Source organism: the organism of the source record quoted next, unplaced genomic scaffold, assembly GCF_019419815.1.
Source record: "Pyrus x bretschneideri cultivar Hongxiangsu unplaced genomic scaffold, Pyrus_bretschneideri_v1 Contig27, whole genome shotgun sequence".
NCBI classification, from domain to species: Eukaryota; Viridiplantae; Streptophyta; class Magnoliopsida; order Rosales; family Rosaceae; genus Pyrus; species Pyrus x bretschneideri.
Window position 1 is genome coordinate 2,326,084 of NW_025999579.1, and position 20,887 is coordinate 2,346,970.

Here is a 20,887-nt window from a genome sequence, read left to right on the forward strand (position 1 = left end):
AATTTAGCTTTGGTGGGTTTTTTGGTTTGACTTTTGTTGACTTGGCGCCCCCGCGCGTTCGATATCGTTTCGTTCTTTTACCATTTTATCCTCCCATTGTTTTTGGGCTAACGGCTTTGGATTGGAGTTGGACTATAAAACTGCGGGCCTTGTAAACAACTGGATCCACGACGTTATTTGAGTTTGACGTTACAGCTAAAATGGTCTCTGAAATTGTCATAACTCCTTATTTTAATTTCTGTCAATGAAAATCAATGGAAGTGATCCCTTGAATTTTTCCACCGTAAATCATTTTGTCCACGAAATTGTCAATATTTTTGTCGGAATATTCGAAAAATCAAGGGTCGACATGGAAATAGGGTGAAATACAAATAGGAAATTCAATATATCGATGATATATACGAATTAACTACATATATTTTTCCGGAACGCTGCAAATTTTAAACTTTTGAATTTTTTTGAGAAATTTTTCTCTAATTTTGATTAAACCTGAATTAGTTGATTTACTCAACCAAATTTCCGTCGAAAACAATTGGTCATATTCTTATATCGATATTTTAAACACTGATGGTATGAACATGTGGTCCAATTCCAATATGCTAGTGAGTACAATGTTGAGTTTTTATCTCTGCGTCTCGAGTTCAAAAATCTCTGTCCCCTAAATTATTGTAATAGTTTCAAACTCCCCAACCTCATTCCGCCTAATAATTGCAATAAAAGAACACAAAAAAATGGAACATGGCGACGTCTTGCATTACCATGGATCAAATATTTACATTCCCTATTGGAAATACCTAAATAATTAATTTAATTAATCTAACATAAATTCTGAAAAGAAAAAAAAAACATATTAACCTCACATACAACTCCAAGGAGAGAAAATGTTAAAGAACTTTTTCTTCTAAGTACAGCATGATGGGCAACAAGAGAAGCAAGACAGCCCCCAGCCGCACTTGGGTACAATTGGGGTTGGTTTTGAGGCCGGAGACGACGCATTCGGTGTTTCTTTTGGTGTTTGTGGCTGCGATTCTCGCTGCGACGTTCGCGTTGACCCCGATTGGTGCTTGTGTTTCGTTCCTTCTCCCCGTAGCGAAACATTTATGTCCCCTAACAATCTTCATGGAACAAAAACAAGGTTCAGATGTTTGCTCAAACATGCAAACGTGCAAAAGTACGTAGTTGCAAGTAGGGTTTTGTTCTGGTGAGATTGTTTGAACGGCGCATTTAAGGCTATTTCCGCCATTGTCTGAGACACGATTTCAGTCCTTGGTAGTTTTGACAACGTTCTACATTGTCCCGGTATTGTGGACTGTGTCGTTTGGTCCCTGTAGTTTGCAACTTGTTCCAACACGAGGACGCTCATCAACTTCCGTTAATTTCTTGTCCCAATCCGTCACATACGCGACACAGAGGAGAGTAAATTTGACGGATTTTGGACAAGAAATCAACGTAAGTTGACAAATGTCCTTAAGTCAGAACAGTTTGCAAACTACAAGGACCTGATTCGACGCAACTCAAAATGCAGTGGCGAGTGTAACTTTGTGAACACTACATTGATCAAAAATATGTTTTAACCTTAAATTTTACTAAGATGGGAAGGCAGCAACTTACATTGGGAATGCAAAAGATCTTGTACTTCCATCCGAAGCATGAGAGAGGCGAGCCGAGTGATACTTGCCGCCCTCACGGGCGGTGGTTGACTTCTCTTTCTCATGATTCACTGCATTTTCCCTTAGAACTTCTCTCATGGTTTCCGCAGCTTTCTCTTCAGTTACCCTCATCAGACTCGGCTCCTCCACCACCGTGCTTAACTTATTGGAAGCATTCTCCGCTGATTGTGCAGTTTGCTTAGCCGGAGGCTGGTTGCTTGTGAAGTCAATGTTGCATGGACCACCAGGCAAGTAATTTACCTCACCAGGTAAACCCAATTCACCAGATTTACACAACCAGTTAAACTGGTCTCTGGTAAAACTCGTATTTCCCATCTGAATGCTGAACAAGGACTCATTGGATTCAGTGCTCCATTCCAATGGGGCTGTTGATTTGTTCCTAGCAAACACATAATCCGGAATCCTATACGGTGAGGAGGCAGGGTCGCCTGGCCGCTCCATCATCTGCGTAGGCGGAGATTGTGTTGCTGAATCGTTTGCATCATCTGCTGGTTGAGAATGTGATCCTTCTAGTCTATCAGTAGGCTGCACATTCTGCGCAGCATCTGTGGCCGCGCAGGCGGCAAAATCCTCGGCACGGGTTGCATTTGCACCCAATTCAAAGGCTTCATTACAATCAGATACCTGAGAGTTACTTAATCTTTCTCTTACAGTAGAAATATTAGCTTCTCCTGGAGCGGTAATTGGATCTGTCCTCAACTCATTCAACTGATCAGACAAGCCTAATCCGCCTGATCCGCTGCCTAATCCTTTGGCCGCATTATCAACTTCACATGGAGTTGTAGCTGCAGTGCTTAACCTTGTTCTATCATCTGCAGATTCCATAACTAAAAATTGTCTTGGTTCTACCTCCGGCAGTCCAAAACCATCGGATTCCTGTGAATCGAAAAACGAAACAGAAACATAAGGTTACCAATCCGCTGTTATACGTTAAAAATCTCAAATAAACCTAATCGAAAGTTAAGGGACTGAATTTCATATGGAATGAATGATCATGAAGAGCTTCTTCGTGATATTTGCAACTCAAATTGTGCGAAAAAGGCAAGCTCTCCTAGTAACCATTTCGCTTTTAGTTTTTGGTTTTCTGTTACCGACATAAAACCTTGAATTCATTGATTCGATATGAAACATAAATCACAATGCATTCTAAGATCGTTGCCCCCTAAGATTCGAATAAATTCATACATGTGTTCCGAATTGAAAATTCCAATTGTATGCTCAACATGATTAACATAAATATCTCAACAATTGTCGTTCATGAAATTTGAATTCATGATTGTATAACAAGACTCATAATATCAAATGAGAAAACACACATTAGAAATAACTAAGCTTACATGCAAAACCAAATGCCAATGAACGTGCCCTCAGAGAGACTGCCAACCTTCCGGCCTTCGGAAAATCGATGATGATTCCTTACCGGCCTGAAAATCAGCCGCCTCAGTTTCGCGTCGACGGCAACCTATGAGTAATGGGTAAGACTGAAAATTCGAGAAAATAACAAAATCGAAAAACGAAAAAACAAAACCGAAAAATGAAATGGACAGAGGGGATGAGAGAGAAACCAGATGAAAAATATAAGGCCCTGCTTAGACTTAGGGGTTTCTTTCTCTCTCAACTTTCCATTGCGCGTCCCCATCTTTACTAATTTCTTGCAATCCAAGGCTGTATTTTCCCTTTTCGTCCTCATCGGATTTTTTTTTTTTTTTTTTGAACAAGCGATATTATTTACATTAAGGGAGAGGAGAGTGGGCTAAGCCTTTTCGTCCTCATCGGAGTTAGGGCAAATAGACAACTATATCTCCTCTAACAACGTCGTATAGGGAAATATTTTGAGTGTGACGGTCGCCCTAAAGTTGATTTGGCTATGTTATAGTACCCGCTAGTATTTTCTATAATATTTTTATGTTTTTCAGTCCAAAAATTCACTAAACAATGCTTATGCGGAAAGTTTTTGGCAAAATCCAACAATCAGGTGCTTCACAAAAACAATTCGAGAAAATTACTCACGGTTTTTAGTCGGTTTTTCAAAGTTGTACAAAAACAATCATAAAACCTACTATTCATGGAACATTCGCCGTGCCACAAAATTCTTTATATTAATGTTGGTCATTCCGATGATGTTCTGAACGATCAAACTCCGTTCTGGCTATGTTCTTGTCCCCGAAAGAGTAATGTGTGCGGTCATTTTAATACGAGTACAAATTCAATTTAAGGTAAGGTTTATTTTGTTTATTATGTGCTAGGTAGAATGCTAGGGTGCAAAGTGGAATTGAATTTGATGTGCTAATACGAAGCATTAAGCCTATTTGGAATGAAAAATTCATATATACACAAGAAAGCTCGAGATTAAAATCAATGTAAACATCGATACAGGGGGCGTGGAGAATGCAATACCTTTCGATATGCAACTGAATCCAGCTGAAACAAACAATCGAAGATTTGATATTATTGGTACAAACAAATGTAGGCCTTCGGGCTTCCTCCGAGGCTCCGATCCATACGGCATCCTCCCTTCTCCCAACTTTGCAGGTGTTGGACTCCAATGGATCTTCAAAACCACAATCTAACCCTATTTGAAATGAACTTTACGAAACAATATAGATTCCAGACGTGCAGCCAGTTCACGGAAAAGAAATATACCAGTTGCAACAAGAAATCATCGGTGTCACGCAGTATGCTCCCCTGCTGCCTATCAATCTTTGGCTATAAAACTTCCACTTCTAGAACATAATGAGGTTCAAAGAACATTGTACAACAAAAACTTCGAGTAAGAGCCGTGTCAATACATAAAACAGTACGCCGAGCATTATTGACACGGGAAGAGCTGGCAAAGCTTTCTGATACACAGCTAACAGTATCAGAGTAACTCCAAGGCCACCTATGATGGCAAGATAACACGCATACACCGTCATAAAATCATACATTGCCGCCCTCCCGACTAAAACACTGTAGAAGATGAAGTCTCCCAATCCCAGCTTGATTGAACCTGAGGACCCCAATCCGATGCCCTCAAGCAGCAAACTTTCACTCGCCACAACATCTTCCTGCCTGCGAGGCTGAACATTCGCTACACGCTCGAGTAATGGGGCAGATAGCTCTTGATCCCCATCTGGAATCCGCCCCTCTTCGGCTCTAACCAAACTCGAATCATTATCAACATTGCCAAACTCACCAAGATTTGAATTTGAATTCGGATTCTCATTCCCAATACTCGAATTCTCATTTCTCCTATCTCTCCAAACCCTCCTCTCACCCACATTAGCCTGAGAATCATGAGGAGTGACGGGCCTGGCCTCGTAAACAAGAGCCGGAATCTCCTCATCCCTAGAGATTGCCAGCTCCACCAATAACCTCAACGGTCCGACCGGCAACAAAACCGCAGCAAGATCATATAATGCCATGGCAACCAACAGCACCCAAGTTGTCCACTCAGGCAACAACGTAAACCAATAAGCAACCAGCATTCCAATCACAACCAAATACCCCTGCGTCACGAAAATCGCCATTTTCGACATGAACACCGCCAAAACCCCAACAACAGCAAAATTGAACAACACCAAAACAAACGTAATCGAATCGACCGGAACATTAAAGTCCTGAATCAAAAAAAGGGCGATTTCTCCGCCCATGAAACCCAGAACAACAAAAGACGAAAAACCCATGTAGATTTTGAGGAACCTGGTGCATCTGAGGTAAAAAAGGAGCACCAGAACGAACGTGACGACAGTGACGACGGCGACAAAAACGAGGGAATTTAGGACGGCACCTACGAATTTGTCCCAGGAGGAGTCCGAGGCGGTCTCGTCGTACGCAATGGTGGCGATTGAGGTCACCGTCTCCGACGAGGATGAAGCATCGTCGGTGAGGACAGTGACCAGAAGGACCACCAGCAGCATACAGACGGAGACCGGAGTGATGATTCTGATCAGTTCTTCGCCCAGGGATTCGAGAACTGTTGTGGGTCTTGGGTTTTGGGCCATTGGGTGTTCGACAATCGGATCAATTTCGGATCTTGGGGCGGATTTTGGGATTTCGGATTTGAGATTTGGTCGAGGCTGAGAACTGTTTCGCAGGTGTTTCGGTGAAAGAACTGCTTGGACTGGTCGACGGCGTTGGGGAAACAATCTTAGCCGCACATCTCTTTGACTTTTACTATTTTTTTTTTAAGAAATGCGATATCCACACAACTATTTTTATTTCTCATATACTTTTTAAATTTTCGTTATTCGGATTGAATGAATTAACAATTTTTTAAAAGAAAGTACTATCACCGTTTTTTTACTTCATATACACTATTGTTAATTTTTGCCCATCAATTTTGTAGGTATGAGAATAAACATAAACGTATGAATAGCACGACCTTTTTTCAAACGATGACATTAATATTTTACCAATTTTCCTGTGATTAGTTGATTTCTTTGAATTGGATCCTCTCCGAGGCAATGCCTCGGGATCTTCGGACAATACAGACGGTTGGATTTTGATCCAACGACTACAAACAAATAATCCCTCTAAAAGTTATAATAATTGTAGCTGTTGGATCAAAATTCAATGACCCATGTTGTCCGGTCAGGAGGATCTCGAGGCATTGCCTCGGAAAGGATCCAATTCCGATTTTCTTAGCAAATATTAGAATGAGAATTTTATGTCAATTTTAAAAGATAAGGAAGGCTTGCTACATTTTATTTTATTTTATTTTATTTTATTTTATTTTATTTTTTTTGAACAATACAAAGTTAAAAATTAAAGTACTTAAAAATATGATTACCTCATATGCTAAATTACATTTAAAACCTACTTAATCTTTTAAATTTTTTTTTTTATTATTTTGAAACTTAACTCGTGTATCACTTTAAATTTGATATAAAAGTCGTCAAAATTATTACGTGGCCCTCTGAGTGTTACAATTGTACTTTGACATAAAAATAATAAATAATAAATAACAGGATCCTATCTGGATTCTTATGATGAAAATACTAGAAATTCATAAATTATGTTCGTTTATCGTACATTGTGCGGTCAATTTTTATCATGTACAATTTATGTTTAATTTTAAATAAAAATATTTAAAATAATTTCTGACCGCAGCGAATCCGACATCCTCATAAAGAGGATCCGGATTCGTTAATTTGGGCTTCGTCCACATATAAACAGATATTTTGAAGTTCTTTAAAAGATAGCTTGCCCGACCGTCCCAGAAACCATATAACAACCCAATACAAACGTCCCACGTGGAGGAAGCACCGCCCAGTAAACATCCCCAAACCCTCTACGTCATGCCTCTAATCCAACGGCTGTTAATTTGGTCCCCAAACTCGACGGATCAGATCTCCCAGGGCCCTCATATCTCCGACTCCTCCCATTTTCCACATAAACCCTATTCGAAATCTAAAGCCTTAGGGTTTTAGTCGGTCCCCTGAGAGCAGAGTGACGGAGTGAGAATCGGACAAGGTAAATCTCCGACGACCCCTCGCTCCGATCTTACGTATGTTGTTGTTATACTTCCGATGATCTCGATATCTCCGTTTGATTTGGTTTTTGTTTCCATTTCTCGTTGCTTTTCGATTCGGGTTTTTGTTTTAATTTATCGAAGGGATTTGGGGTTTTTGATGTTTGCATGTGGGGTTTTGTATACGATTCGTATGGATTATCTGCCTGTGTGTGTGATTGTAGTTTCTAGGATTTTAAAAGTGAAGTTTTGATTTGTGGTGTTCATGGATGCTGCGGAACGGCTGAACTTATGTGTTTTTGCGGTGGGAAATTTTTGGGGTGTAGTTTTTCGATTTATCGAATATCGGGTGGAAATAAAGTGTTCTGCTTTAGATTTTTCGTCTGGTTTTGTAGATTCTTCGAAATGGGTTTTTTGAAGTCAACTTCATTTGAATCATTTCCCTGCGCTTTCTTAAGAACCAAGGAGATTTTTTTTTTTTTTTTTTTTTTTTGGTGATTTTATAACCCTTTTGAAGTGCGGAACTGCTTGATCCCGTCATGTTCTTATTGGGTTTGTTTTGTTTCGGTAGTAGTAGGTGAAGAAATTATTTTCGATATCGTTGTGTGGGTATCTAATTAATCTGTCTTTTGTTATGTATTATTTAATCACGACATTTGTGTTAACATGTTTAGTGTTCTGCCACTTTTCGGTACTTGTGTTAAACAACGGAAAGATTGCTGTGTTACGATAGAGATTTGTTTATTGAAGCTTGTTGGCTTGTGCTTTCTTTTAGGTGATTACGATGGCTTTCTTAAGTAAAATTGGGAGCATACTTAGGCAGACTGCAAACAAGCAGATAAGGTCTGAAGTATCTCCTTTCAAACTGTCCATCCATCAAGCTATAAGATGCATGTCATCCATGGGAAGCTCGAAGCTCTTCATCGGAGGTGATTGCAGAATTCTTCAATATTTCCAAATATGATATCCCTCTTCTCATGTTGCCTGATTTTGTGTTAAGATGCCCTCTGCTTTTGTAATGCAGGTGTTTCGTACCAGACAGATGACCAGAGTCTGAGGGAAGCTTTTCAAAAATATGGTGAAGTTGTAGACGGTATGTAATTAGTACTTGGTCTTCCAGTGGCCTTTCATTTAAAGGGATTGTCAAGTGGGTCAGATGACTGTCAAATGCTTAAGACTTGGTGAAGTGTGGATGTGGGCTTCACTTCTTTTATGATCCCTTTGTTTTTCTTTATTGTGAACTTCTGTTGTTGCATCATGTTTCTCGATCATTCCATTTGCATTCTCTGATGATAATTCTCACATTTTAGTTTCCTTACATGTTTGTTTGTAAAGTTTGAAAGAATGTTTGATGCTGATTGACCTGATAAATCTTGCAGCAAGAATCATCATGGACCGTGAAAGTGGTAGATCAAGAGGATTTGGATTCGTTACTTTCACTTCTAATGAGGAGGCAGCTAGTGCTCTCGAGGCCTTGGATGGGCAGGTAGTTATTTGTTGTTATGTTCTTTCTTTTTTTTTTCTTTTTTTAAATTTTCTTGGTTAATAGTTGTTTATTGAAATCGTTTGTATATTATATACGTTGACGATTAGTCTTGAGTACTGAATTAGTGTCTGGGATTTAAAATTTAGATACTTGCAGGTGAAACAATACATTCAATTTTGAAACATTAAAATAAGACAAAACATGTTTGTAACGTGAAATTGCATTAGTATAGTAGTCTTATGAAATATTAACTGTTATTCATATACCTTTGCAACTGTAAAATTTTGTCTGAAAATCTGTAGGAGCTTCATGGCCGACGAGTAAGGGTGAACTATGCAACTGAAAGGCCTCGCCCCAGCTATAATAATTACGGTGATGGTCAAAATAGTTATGCACCTGGTGGTGGATTTAGTAACTATGGACCCGGTGGAGGTGACAGCTATGGAAGAGGAAACCCTGGATATGGTCCAGGAAGCTACAACAGTCCAGGAAGCTATAACAGTCCTAGCAATTATCCAAGTGCAAACACTTACGATGCTCCCGGTGGAAGTAGCAACAATTTTGGTGTTGGTAGTGGTGATAACTTCGGTGTTGGTGGTGACAACAGCTTTGGCACTCCTGATGCTCCATTTGGAGAGAACAAACCTGGCTTTGGCCTGGACGATCCATTGGAAGGAAATGATAGGGACGATAATGACGCGGGTGACTTCGCCAAGAGGGCCTGATTATAATTATTAGATTTCAGGGGCAAACTTAGTTTGCTTCTTCGGCAGTGCTACAAGTAGATTGTTATCTGTTTATGTTACAGCCATCTAATCTTCCCTTCCCCCTCTCTCCGAACTATTTTATTTCATTTTATGTCGTATTTGCCTGTCACAATCTTCATGCACGTTTGTGTGCGCTTTGTTAATGAAGGACCTTGAATTGTGGAAATAATTGTTGATTCATTATCTTCCTCTGTGCCAAGTTGCAGGAAAGGTTTTAGGTTCGATTCTCGTCAAATGCGAATTTGAACCATATTTTTGCTATCTCATTGTGAGGCTAAGCTTACCCCATTCCCCTTTAGTGCAAATGGTATCATTTGTTCAAAAAAATTAAAAAATGTTCTTAAACAAAAGATAGCTAGCTATGGCTCCTACTCAGTTTTAATTTTCCATTCGTCTATGAGAAAGACGGTAAAGTCGTAGAGTTTGAACTTGGGGTTTCAACAAGCACATTAGACTGGTGTGTCGGCCTCTTGCACTCAAGTTTGAAACACTCTTTGTCGCTCCCTGGCGTCAGACTGAAACCACCTCTCTGTATATTAGAGTAGTTTAGAACAGAGAACAGCCTCAGCCAATAAACCGTAATAAAGAAACTACCCTTGCATTTGCGTATGACTTGACTCTTACAAGAGAGAAAACGGGACAGAAACAAGGAAGGTGAGGCAGAAATGGGAGAGAGAGTGCATAAAACTGAAAATATTGGAGCAAAGTTTCTGATGATTCGATAACGAAAGCGTCGATAAGCTTCGGCAATCAGTAAACATCGACAACGTTACAAACGAATGGCGTATTAGCTTTAGCTATAGAATGAATACCTAACCTCTTTCTATATTCTCATATTTTCTATGAATCTATACACTGCAAAACTTAATACCTGCTTTTGACTCAACTCTTGTTCTCGTCAATTGACCGGAACCACCTTTGTGCATTCAGGACTACCGGAGAACCTTTCTTGGCCTTCTCCACAATCTGCATTATCAACTGTTTCTCCATCTCTGCGTCGGAATCATCGCTATTCACCCCACCGACTGATGAGTTCTTTGAACGCCGAACCCTGGAAATGTGCTCCTCATCTGAGATACTTGCTTTGCTCTTGAACGAAAGGAGATCATCACCTCCGGTTTCCTCTTTACTGGAACCAAAATGTTTCACAGAACCATCTAACCCATCACTTTGAGTTTGACCGGGGCTTTGAAGCCTGAATGTTTCAAAAACTTGACAAGGTGAATCATCACCTACGGTTTCCTCTTTACTGAAAGCAAGATTCCCCACGGAACCAGTCACCAGTTCACTTTGAGTTTGACTGGAGCTTTGAATCCTGAACGTTTCAAAAGCTTGACGAGGTGAATCACCACCTGCGGTTTCCTCTTTACCGAAAGCAAAATTCCCCACGGAACCATTCACCTCTTCACCTTGAGTTTGACTGTGGCTTTGAGCGCTGAATGTTCCAAAAATCGGACAAGGTGAATCCTCCCCTTCGGATTCACTGATCTTCATCAACTCTTCGTAAGCCTCATTGTACGCATCTAAAGCTTCTCCTGATAAGTTCATGACTAGAGGCTCTTCTGTGGTTTTGCATTTTTCTGCAGAATTCGTAATCTGATGGATTGCGGAATGTCTGTGATTGTCTGATAAGTCTCTCCAAGAATCCTTGTGCTTCAACTCCGCGATTTGGACCTTCCTTTGGCTGTTTTGTAGAGCCACCTCAAGCTCCTGGACACGTTCTTCCAGTCTTGATTGGATAACTTCATGCAGACGCAAGCTAAGCTCTCTGGGAGAAACTGCATAGTTTGCACAGTGATGATCCGTAGAGGTGCTGCTTGCCTCTTCGTTAGACCCGGGTTCACCAACAGATAACCCACCAACCAAGTCAGCTCTCAGCTCACCTTGAGCAAAATCTGCCATTAAGTTTGGGTCAAGCTGCACAAATTATCAGCTCCGTTAGCACTTAAATAATCTGCTGAGATCACTACATTAGCCAAAAAGCGCATTTGAAATATAGAAAACCGGTAATGCAGGGGTCCTATGGGATTAGCATTCATGTTCTAGAAAGACACATTACTAGAACTGAAACTTCAGTGCAGAAAATCATTTACATGGCCAAACGGATATGTAATACAGTGAGATACTTGAACCCAATTAACAAAGATTCAATGCAAAACTAAAACGTAAAGATGTGCAGCTTAAACATAGGAATACAAAGATAAACATACACTGACCTCAGCAACATCGATGGATCTTCTCTCCGGAATATAAGTGTTCATGTTTAGCCCCAACCTCTCAAGTTCAGCTTCAAGCTCTGCCTCTATTTTACTAATCAACTCTGAACTCTCTTCTGCTTTCCGGTCATATGAATTTTTATCATCATATTTGTCCATATTCTGTTCGGTAGAAAAAGAATTTGGCGCCTTATCAAAAACGGAACTGTCACAAGTACCTTGTGCACCATAATTCTCATCAGCTATTTCCTTCACTGTTACTGAATCTTTCATTTCAAGTTCCTCCTCTAGATCCTGAACCAAGTTCTCGGTCTGCTTCAACAAATCTTTCAACTTGTCAACTTCTCTTTTATTTGCTATAAAAGAAGATATTATGCCAATAGAAATCCCAAGACAGAGAAGAACTGCTCCATCCAGTGAACCTGACGAAGGGAAAAGCATTAGGACATGAACTGAGATAAGTTAGAAATACTGCACACAAATAAGTAGCAACCAGGAAATTGAGTGAACATAAATTTCAGCTTCTACAATTGGTTGCAGTAATATATGCATTTGGTACCTTGATTAGTCTCTTGGACTGAATAACTTAATAGAGCCATTAACATATAAACAAAAGACTTTTCCCTTGGTTAGCAACCTAACAACCCCAGAGAATATACATTTTCCCCTTTCAATATAATACCATATTTCCTAAGGAATTGAATATGCCAAGGAAAGGACAGGACACAAAAGAAAAAATTTAAGCAAGAATACATACTCGAATAGCCTCTAAAGTCTAAAACGAAGATAGGTTGCCCTTATGAAGTGGAATTCTAGTCGAGAAACATCTGGATAGTATTGAGAATTACACCAAAAATAAATTACCCCTACAATAGGAGAAGAGGACTACCTTCAGAATGTAAGTGTTTTCCATTGACCAATTTACTGGTACTGCTCAATTTTCCATTCCTCCCCTTGCCTGTCTTACTTTTCGTCTTCTTGGGCAGATCCAAATAACCAACTTTTGGTGGTGGAGGAAACCCACATGCATTTTCATTAGTTTCCAAATAGGCTTCCTTATGCAGCTTATTTTCCTCGACCCCAATCTGAGCTCTGAAATGGTCACCACTTGCTCTGCTGATAATTCGGTTTCCATCAGTCACAAACAATGGTCTCATACTTGGTCTGGATGGTGATGGAAGGGTAAGCACATGTTCCATTTCAGCACGCTCTTTATATAACTGAGCCATAAGGCAACTCTCTAAGGAATTTACTGGCTTAATCGCATGCCCATATGAATGCTCAGTTCTAATAGAACTTTTGTTCCTCAGAGGAACACGAAAATAATCTCTTTCTCCACTCGAAGATTTAGGCATCCTGGCACCAGTACTATCATCAATATCATGACTTATCCAAGCCCCATCCCCATTCACATTTTCATTTCCCGAGTATTCCGGTGACATATGTGATAAAGAAAGTACATTGCAATCCTTGTAATTCACCAAGCCTGCCAGCTTTTCACCATCATACCCGCTAGTAGAAGCCACTTCTGTCCCACAAGAACTTTCTGACAAGTAAGCATCTGAAGCCTTTTTGCTGTCATTAGAAACGTCATCACCCACTTTCTTTCTGTGTCCTAGTCTGTGTAAAGGGTGCCTTGAGGATTCAGATTTGTCAAGATTTGCATCCCCAAAAGGAAAATTTAACAAGCCATCTTTACCCCCATTCTTGGATATGTTCTGCCAATACTTAGTCAAATATCCAGCGCCTGCCGCCGCTGCAACAACCCACAAGTCCATATCTTCTCTCCTTTAGAAACCAGATTCCACCGGGGAAACTTTCCTCTCTTTCAGTTCTCAATACCAACAACCCACAACCAAGAATTTGCCAACTTTGAAGGGGGAAAATGTTTGAACCTAAGGATCAAAAACCCTTTATTGTTTCGGCACAATCGGTTATGAAAATGCATGCTTAAGCTAACAACCACAGATTTGTGGAAGCAAAACAGCTGCACAATTCAACAGAACAGAATTCCCAGCATTCAAAACTCGGAAGATAACAAAGATACTACTTCTGAAGAAGAACAAAACAATGAAAAGGCTTCATAAGGCAAGTCCCAGATACAGAAAAAACCTCAGCTTCTGCAGCAACAACCAACTGGGGAGCCAAATTCCTCAAAAATCAAGAAACCATTTTTAATGCAGAAAATCTAAACTCTACCCAATACTAACAGCAAGTTAGCAACCTACACGCACTGAGAGCTCATCAAGGAACAAACCTCAATATCTCCGAAAATGCAATAATATCCCAGAAATTGCAAGATATGGAAAATCTGAGCTATACCCAATTGAAAGCAAGTTCTAATAGCCACAGAAAACCCATTTGACAGACCGCCATTGGCAAGAAGGTGAAAACAGCCGGGAACTCTTCGTCTTCTTGGCGATGGTGGAGAGAGAAAACGAAATTAAAAGGAGAGAGAAAGAAGCTTACTTTAACGAAGCAGTGAGTTCCTGAGGCTAATCTGAGAGAAACCCAGCATTTGGAAGATGGATTTTCTAAATCTTTGAAGAATAAATTGGAATCTCCGGAGGAAGAATAACCAAACCACCCGTTTGCTCTGTTATCTACTGAGCGATCCACCCCACAAACAATCCCACGTTCTTTTCATTTGATAAACCAGGGGATTTTTTTCCCTTCATTTTTTCTAAAAAGAATTTAAAGTGGGCCGATTGGTTTAATAATCTAATTTTCTAAAAATTATAAAATATCGGAATTGTTTTGAGCATCTTCAATAATACTGATTAAAATTTTATTTTAACTTGCCAAATGACTCACATGTTTACTAGATACCGCTTCCAGCAATACTAATTATGAGTTCATTTGATAATACTTTTAAAATGACTGAAAACGTTATACTTCTTATACTTCTTGCAAAAGATGTAAAACTTTTTCTATCACTTCCCTTGGATATTAACGTCATTTCCAAACAACCACCAAACAAAGCATGCGTTTTGATGGAATTGTTGAAAATAAATACCAACCACTATGATGACTTCTATATCTTTCTAAGGTTAGAAACATGTCACATTTGACAAAGCTTGTCAAACTGTTCTTTTGTTGGGGACATGCCAGTTTTTTTTAGTGTAATTTTGTTCATTTATCTTGAGCGGTAACTACTCTATTTATTATTATTAGATGAATTTAAATTTTGAGATTTTTGTCTATCCATTACACAGATTTTAAAATTTAAATTTGTCTAACGATGACAAATAAGATGGTTAATATAATCATCACTTGAAAGTGATGAACAACATAAAATTAGGTTAGATTATGTGAAAAGGACAGAAAAGTTAAAGACACTTCCACTCCAATCCTAATTGATTTGAGAGCAAGCAATCCCACATGGATGGAGCCCTAGCTACAACACATGACACTCGATACTGCTTCACTTTCCACCCAAAACCAAAGAAAGATGATAGAAAGCAACTGTTTAATTAATAATGTTGCAAAAAAGGTGGGAAAATGATTTTCGCCGGATTCTTTTTCTGGGGATTCGAGGGATCCTGTAATCATGTCTGTTCATCGTACATCTTACGGTCAGAAATCATTTGAAATTTAAAATTAAATATAAATAATACCTAACAAAAACTAACCACTTTGTTGACCTCTGTATCTTTCTAAAGTTAGAAATATGTCACATTTGACAAAGGTTGTCAAACTAGTCTTTTGTTGGGGACATGCAAGTTTTTTTTTAGTGTAATTTTGTTCATCTCTCTTGAGTGGTCATTACCCTATTTATCATCATTAGATGAATTTAAATTTTAAGATTTATGTCTATCCATTACACAAATCTTAAAATTTAAATTTGTCTAACGATTGACAAATAAGGTGGTTAATATTACCATTACTTGAGAGCGGTGAACAACATAAAATTAGGTTAGATTATGTGAAAATGACAGAAAAGGTAGACTCTTTCACTCCAATCCTAATTGGTTTGACAGCAAGCAATCCCACATGGATGGAGCCCTTGCCACAACACATGACACTCGAAACTGCTTCACTTTCCACCCAAAACCAAAGAAAGATGATAGAAAGCAACTGTTTAATTAATAATGTTGCAAGAAAGATGCCCTTGAATTTTCAGGATATTGATGTGTTCAAAGGTCCTTTTATATGAGAATAAATTCTCTTTAGATCTCTTCTATCAAGGTCACAGGATCAAATGATCCGGACTTTTAAAATTTCATCTAATGACTCACTTGTTTTGATTCCTTAAAAGCTATAATAATTTTTTACCGTTAAATGAAATTTCAAAGGATCGGATCACTTGATCTGTTGGTCTTGATGGAAGATATCCGGAGATGATCTCTTCTCCTTTTATATTTGGTATTTGAGTTTGAATGATACAATTGACCAAACCCCAGCTATTTTATTTATTTATCACATAATTTTAAATATTCGAGGTGAGAACTTTTTCGCAATTGGAATGCCCTTATGATGGTGTTTTAAATTCAATCACGCATTGTCCTGTGAGAAAATGCAATTTGTTCGGAAATGCCTTTACCTCCGTGACATGCCAAATGTGTGTATGGAAATAAGTTTCTCTGGAAATCAAACTTGAGGAAGATGACCAAGAGATGAAGATTGGAAGTGGGAATCACACACAGGTCATTCCTGCCATGTTATTTATGCGGTATTCTCTTAACAAAATGCCACCTTGCCGTAAAAAAAGGATCGACGCCGGACATTAGCCGCGACCACCTTGTACGAATGGACATTTGTTTGTTCGGGTTCCATTTAGCAGCCAGAACAGTAGCAGCACTTAAGTAGAAAGAAACTCAAGAGTCTCTGCCCGATGATTGCTGGTGGCAGTGGCGGTGACGGTGATAGAAGAAGAGATGCCGCCGCTCCATTGCCAGCAGGGAGAAATTGTTTACCCAACCACCACGACCCAAGGAGAGAATCCGCACGATGAGGGCGCTTGCCCGACGTTTTGGAATGGTCTGACAGAACAAAACCCTACATCGGCTTCAAGGCCGATGACCAAACCAGAATACGGGCAAATCGGGAGGGGAGGGCGTAAAACCAACGGTATAAGCTGTGCACTACCAATTCTCTTGTTTTTCCTTGGAAAAAAATGCAATTTATATGTGTGTATGTACACGTATTGCACGAAAGCACAATGAAAGTATCGGCAAAAGAATTTGTGCATATGTTTCCAGTTCTCAAGCGGCTCCTTGCAAAGGTGATCCCTTTTTCTCCACCGACACGCTAGCAACTTCTCGGGTGTTATCTTTGCTCAATCCTTCGTTGAAATGTTCTCTGAGAAATTCCACGGCCATAAACGTAAGTGCTGAAGCTGGAACATACCATGTAATCCTGGGGACACTACCTCTGAACATCCCTTTTGCACCTTCGGCCCTCCATACGCTGTGAATTGCATCCAACCAGCCTTTGTACCTAAGGTTCAATACAATATTAGATGGAACTGGACAACCCCTTTACTATCTCCGTCTAACTTCCATGCAACAAGTAATATACGGAACCATATACAAATTTCGAACATGAATATTGTGTGGAAATATCACACATATACCAGGTCGGATTTGGAAGGTAATTTCAAAATAATACCAATAAAAGTAACCACAAACAGAACCGATACCTCAAGGTTGATCCTTGTACTTGCAGTCTTGTTTTGATCACATCCAAGGGAGTGGTAAGATACGCACTCATGCCTAAAAAATTCAATGCAAGATAAATTACCCTACAGAAAAAAACTAATTAATGAACTCGACTATAGAGTAATGAACAACAAGCAAGGTACGTACCACCAGCCAACCCTCCTAGTACAAGCCCCTCGACGGAACTATTAAAATGGAAATTTGGATCCCGTATGTATTTTTGCTTCCCATACTCTGTCAAATCTTTCAAGCCTTCGTAAAACATAACCTGCATAGCACACATGAAATCAAATTTATGATACACCAGTGATCGAAATATAATGTCTGAAATTTTTAGACAAAAAAAAAAAAAAACTAAGGTGGGGAAATGCATGTTAAGAGTAGTGAACCCTACTTGAATAAATTTTGTTATTAGGAGTTGCAACCCCGTTTTCCCAATATTAAGAAGCAACAGCTAAAATTTAAGATATACAAGCAATCTCCGCCCAACCTACCATTAGACCAGCAAAAGGCACATCCCTTGCCAGTGTGGACCAGTATCTGCCAAATGAAAGAAAAAATAAATCCACAATTAGACAAGAACATTATGGCCATAATTCGTATGAGCATATGCATGCCAGGGTGTGGCCTATCTGGGTTGTGTTTCGGTTGCATTCATGGATGGCTGTAAGTAGGCAATAGCTAACATTACTATTGGACTCATGATGAAACTGGATGCATTTAGTACAAACTCAAACTAAGCTAGTCTGTTATTTGTTTTGTTATAAGAAACACATGTTTATTAATGAAAAATTGGTACAAGGATGATGACAGGATGGACGAGAAAAGAGGGAAGGCGGAGCGGGGAACACCACAAGAATATCACACCATGAAAGATTAGTTTAGAGATATACCCTGCATATAATCCTCTTAGCCCCTGCTCCTTCCATATTGAGCAGCCAGCATGGAACATCCCAGTATAGTAACCATACATTTGGCTACCAGGCTTCATAGCGATATTATCTTTCATGACAACAGAACTCCAAGAGGCCACCGTGCCTTGAACCTGCATGCGTTGCTTCATCACTTCACATGGAACATATACAACAGAACCAAGTGTATCTCCTGAAATACAGAAAGAAGGAATACATGCATTTTGAGTCCCCTGAGGCACATGATGGCTTAAGAGTCCACAATAATTCAAGTTTTGAATACTACAACTGAAATCCTAAATGGGCCTCCATACATAACAGCCTAACAACAACAACAATTAGCTGCTGAAAGCCAACCGGATGTCATTGAGTATACTGCACCAGCAAAAACATTCACGTCCAGATAAGAAAAGAGCATTCAGATACCAAGTTATAGTGCATTCCAGTACTCACTATACAAAATTCTGTATGAGAACACAAACACTGCATGGTCAGAGTAAGTCAAAAGATTTTGTAAATTCAGGATATAAAGGTCAAGCATATAAGACTAGCTGACCAACTTAAGCAAAATGAATGATCAAAGACTACTTAGCAGATCATAAATCCGAATGGCACTCATAAGCCTTTCAATCAGATTCCATCAATTAAAAATCAACATTCCATAAAACTTAAGAGCATCTTTGCAACAAAATATAATCAAATTCCTCAATTAATAAACACAAATGTCATAATGTTACACATAATCTGAAGTTCTGAAGACAATTAATGAATACTGTTAACATTTAATTCAGCATATTAACAGCAAATGCTTTGCAAGAAACTCACATGAAATCAGCATAAATCAGATTAAAGTTTTGAGAGCTGCAGAACCACTTACCAACAGCTCCAGCAATGAAATGTGCCCAATGTCCCTCAAGGTTTGGATGTGATTCTTCAATCCACTTTTTGGTCGACTCTATGACACCAAAATAAGTTGCTCCAGTTGCAAGAGAACCAGTGACACCCGGAGCTATGCCCCTATAAAAGCCTACATAACTTATTAGTTACAAACTTAAGAATCAATGATTCTGAGAAGAAGTAAACATGTACTCAGAGACTGCACCAGCACTAAACCACCACAAAGAGAAAAACGAATCCCTAGGTTCAGACTTTGGAGTCCAAAACTTATGAATAAACGCCTGGTTGCTTATATTTTATGATAAACAAAATATATCTAATCAATTTATACATGTGGGAAAAGGCAGTGTAAACATGTTACATGCAAACAAATAGGACTAAGTTGTCAATTGTGAAAACTAAAAAACTGCTTCAGAAAAGGACCAAGATGTACCTCTTAATCCATCGGCTACCCAGACTGCTCGTACCATCTGAAGTATGCTCTTCGGTTTCTGCAAACACGACATAAATCAATAACTATTGCATTTTCCAGATAAGCTATGGAACATTTTAGCACGAAAATAAAATGCCAGACCCAAAACGTGAAAGTTCATTTTCTTACATAAAGTTTATAAATTTAAAGCCATTCTCAGGAGTCTATGTCAAATAATTGAGCTTTACACAATACAATAGGGCATGAATTTACATCTATAACATCTTTACTCTATGATCATACCTGACTTGCAGAGAGAATAGCCTGGCTCTGAATGCGTGTTTTTACGGTGTCGACCGGATGCATCATTCCTTCCCCAAATGCTCCAGCAATAGCTCCCCACAGAAACTCCTTCATAACTACACACACATATTAAAAAGACAATTAAATCAAAGGAAAACTAATGAAAATTGCTTGAAAACTTTGAGTTTTAACGATAAGGACAGAATAAAAGGGAAAGTGAATAGTACAAGGATTGACTTTTTAACGTAAAAATGTGGTTTTTCGTTAAAATGAACTGTACGACAGTTTTTTGTTAAAATTCCCTTAAATCAAATCCTGATTTATTTTCTTCCCCAATAATAATTTTTCATAAATAAATAGATATTTCCTTTGATTTCTGCCGCTGGTTGAATTATTCTATTTCAATATTTAAATCAAGAAAATTAAAACTATGATTTTAGCTGCATCAGAAGCCATGAAATCCGTTTAATCCAAATGATCGAAGCGGAAAATAGCGAAAAGCAATGCTTACCGAAGAAGTGTTTGTGATTCGTATCCGATAGGGCATGCCGTTCGCTCGAATTCGAGCTCTGTGTCGCCATGGAAATAGCTCTGAGCTCTCTCTGATCTGACTGGTTAGGGTTTAAGGGTCTTCTTTTTCGGTGAACGGTTTGTGGGTATTGGGCGGGTTTTAGCTTTTAACGGTTCCAATTTTCGCACGCACTGACTCATGCCATCCCACTGGCGTCTGGACCAATGATACCATTGACTGAGTCCTAAAAACCAAGATATTTTTTGTGAAACACAAACCGATACACTATGTATTATAATGAAAATGCTTTAAAAGAAAAATATACATGTATTATGATCACTGTTTTAAAAAATTTCATTTAGGCGTTATGCGATTGGCTAGTGTTCTGATTAATATCTAGGCGTTTGAAAATTAAGAAATGACGCCTAGATCGTCTAGACACCCCGTCTAGTTTGCCCAAACCTGCCTAGGTCGCGACTCACTTAAACATAAAATAGATAACTTTCATTTTGTATTTTATTTTTTTCAATCAATTGTAAAAAACTTGTTGTATACTTAAACGAACACATATTATATCTTTGTTCCCCATGTTTTCATTATAT

The 20,887-nt window shown here is 38.9% G+C and overlaps 4 protein-coding genes across 7 annotated transcripts; 1 reads left to right on the forward strand and 3 right to left on the reverse strand.

Moving 5' to 3' along the window:
• Positions 1-732: 732 nt before the first annotated feature.
• Positions 733-5,793, reverse strand: LOC103930636 (presenilin-like protein At2g29900). Of its 3 annotated transcripts, XM_048587827.1 has the most exons (4): positions 4,068-4,387; positions 3,008-3,132; positions 1,612-2,546; positions 733-1,115 (listed from the first exon to the last, which is right to left on the reverse strand). In XM_048587827.1, the coding sequence occupies exons 3-4, from the start codon at positions 2,493-2,495 to the stop codon at positions 902-904; spliced, it is 1,098 nt and encodes a 365-aa protein (XP_048443784.1). In that variant the 5' UTR covers positions 2,496-2,546; positions 3,008-3,132; positions 4,068-4,387; the 3' UTR covers positions 733-901. The 3 variants fall into 3 exon arrangements, with proteins under 3 accessions (XP_048443784.1, XP_048443785.1, XP_048443783.1); XM_048587828.1 differs by lacking the exon at positions 3,008-3,132; XM_048587826.1 differs by lacking the exon at positions 733-1,115 and having other exon boundaries at positions 2,522-2,546; positions 4,068-5,793.
• Positions 5,794-6,965: 1,172 nt separating this feature from the next.
• On the forward strand, positions 6,966-9,558 carry LOC103930642 (glycine-rich RNA-binding protein 3, mitochondrial-like). Of its 2 annotated transcripts, none has more exons than XM_009340008.3 (5): positions 6,966-7,124; positions 7,898-8,051; positions 8,147-8,215; positions 8,502-8,608; positions 8,911-9,558. In XM_009340008.3, exons 2-5 carry the CDS (start codon positions 7,907-7,909, stop codon positions 9,331-9,333), a joined length of 744 nt encoding a protein of 247 aa, XP_009338283.2. In that variant the 5' UTR covers positions 6,966-7,124; positions 7,898-7,906; the 3' UTR covers positions 9,334-9,558. The 2 variants fall into 2 exon arrangements, with proteins under 2 accessions (XP_009338283.2, XP_048443583.1); XM_048587626.1 differs by having other exon boundaries at positions 7,064-7,158.
• Positions 9,559-10,030: 472 nt separating this feature from the next.
• On the reverse strand, positions 10,031-14,357 carry LOC103930651. The gene is made up of 3 exons (XM_009340019.3): positions 12,481-14,357; positions 11,592-12,013; positions 10,031-11,292 (listed from the first exon to the last, which is right to left on the reverse strand). The coding sequence occupies exons 1-3, from the start codon at positions 13,367-13,369 to the stop codon at positions 10,258-10,260; spliced, it is 2,346 nt and encodes a 781-aa protein (XP_009338294.2). The 5' UTR covers positions 13,370-14,357; the 3' UTR covers positions 10,031-10,257.
• Positions 14,358-16,664: 2,307 nt separating this feature from the next.
• LOC103930661 (S-adenosylmethionine carrier 1, chloroplastic/mitochondrial) lies at positions 16,665-20,499 on the reverse strand. Its single transcript, XM_048587511.1, has 9 exons — positions 20,286-20,499; positions 19,775-19,890; positions 19,493-19,550; positions 19,040-19,189; positions 18,145-18,355; positions 17,746-17,791; positions 17,399-17,519; positions 17,233-17,305; positions 16,665-17,030 (listed from the first exon to the last, which is right to left on the reverse strand). Exons 1-9 carry the CDS (start codon positions 20,353-20,355, stop codon positions 16,796-16,798), a joined length of 1,080 nt encoding a protein of 359 aa, XP_048443468.1. The 5' UTR covers positions 20,356-20,499; the 3' UTR covers positions 16,665-16,795.
• Positions 20,500-20,887: the final 388 nt, after the last annotated feature.

Coding starts and splice junctions, on each gene's coding strand:
- LOC103930636 (XM_048587826.1), bottom strand. CDS start 5,653: ATGGCCCAAAACCCAAGACCCACAACAGTTCTCGAATCCCTGGGCGAA.
- LOC103930642 (XM_009340008.3), top strand. CDS start 7,907: ATGGCTTTCTTAAGTAAAATTGGGAGCATACTTAGGCAGACTGCAAAC. Junction 8,052..8,146: donor CTCGAAGCTCTTCATCGGAG/GTGATTGCAGAA, acceptor TTTGTAATGCAG/GTGTTTCGTACCAGACAGAT. Junction 8,609..8,910: donor TCGAGGCCTTGGATGGGCAG/GTAGTTATTTGT, acceptor GAAAATCTGTAG/GAGCTTCATGGCCGACGAGT.
- LOC103930651 (XM_009340019.3), bottom strand. CDS start 13,369: ATGGACTTGTGGGTTGTTGCAGCGGCGGCAGGCGCTGGATATTTGACT. Junction 12,014..12,480: donor AAAACACTTACATTCTGAAG/GTAGTCCTCTTC, acceptor TCCCTTCGTCAG/GTTCACTGGATGGAGCAGTT. Junction 11,293..11,591: donor GATCCATCGATGTTGCTGAG/GTCAGTGTATGT, acceptor TAATTTGTGCAG/CTTGACCCAAACTTAATGGC.
- LOC103930661 (XM_048587511.1), bottom strand. CDS start 20,355: ATGGCGACACAGAGCTCGAATTCGAGCGAACGGCATGCCCTATCGGAT. Junction 19,551..19,774: donor CTATTCTCTCTGCAAGTCAG/GTATGATCATAG, acceptor TCGTGTTTGCAG/AAACCGAAGAGCATACTTCA. Junction 17,792..18,144: donor CTAAGAGGATTATATGCAGG/GTATATCTCTAA, acceptor TTCATTTGGCAG/ATACTGGTCCACACTGGCAA.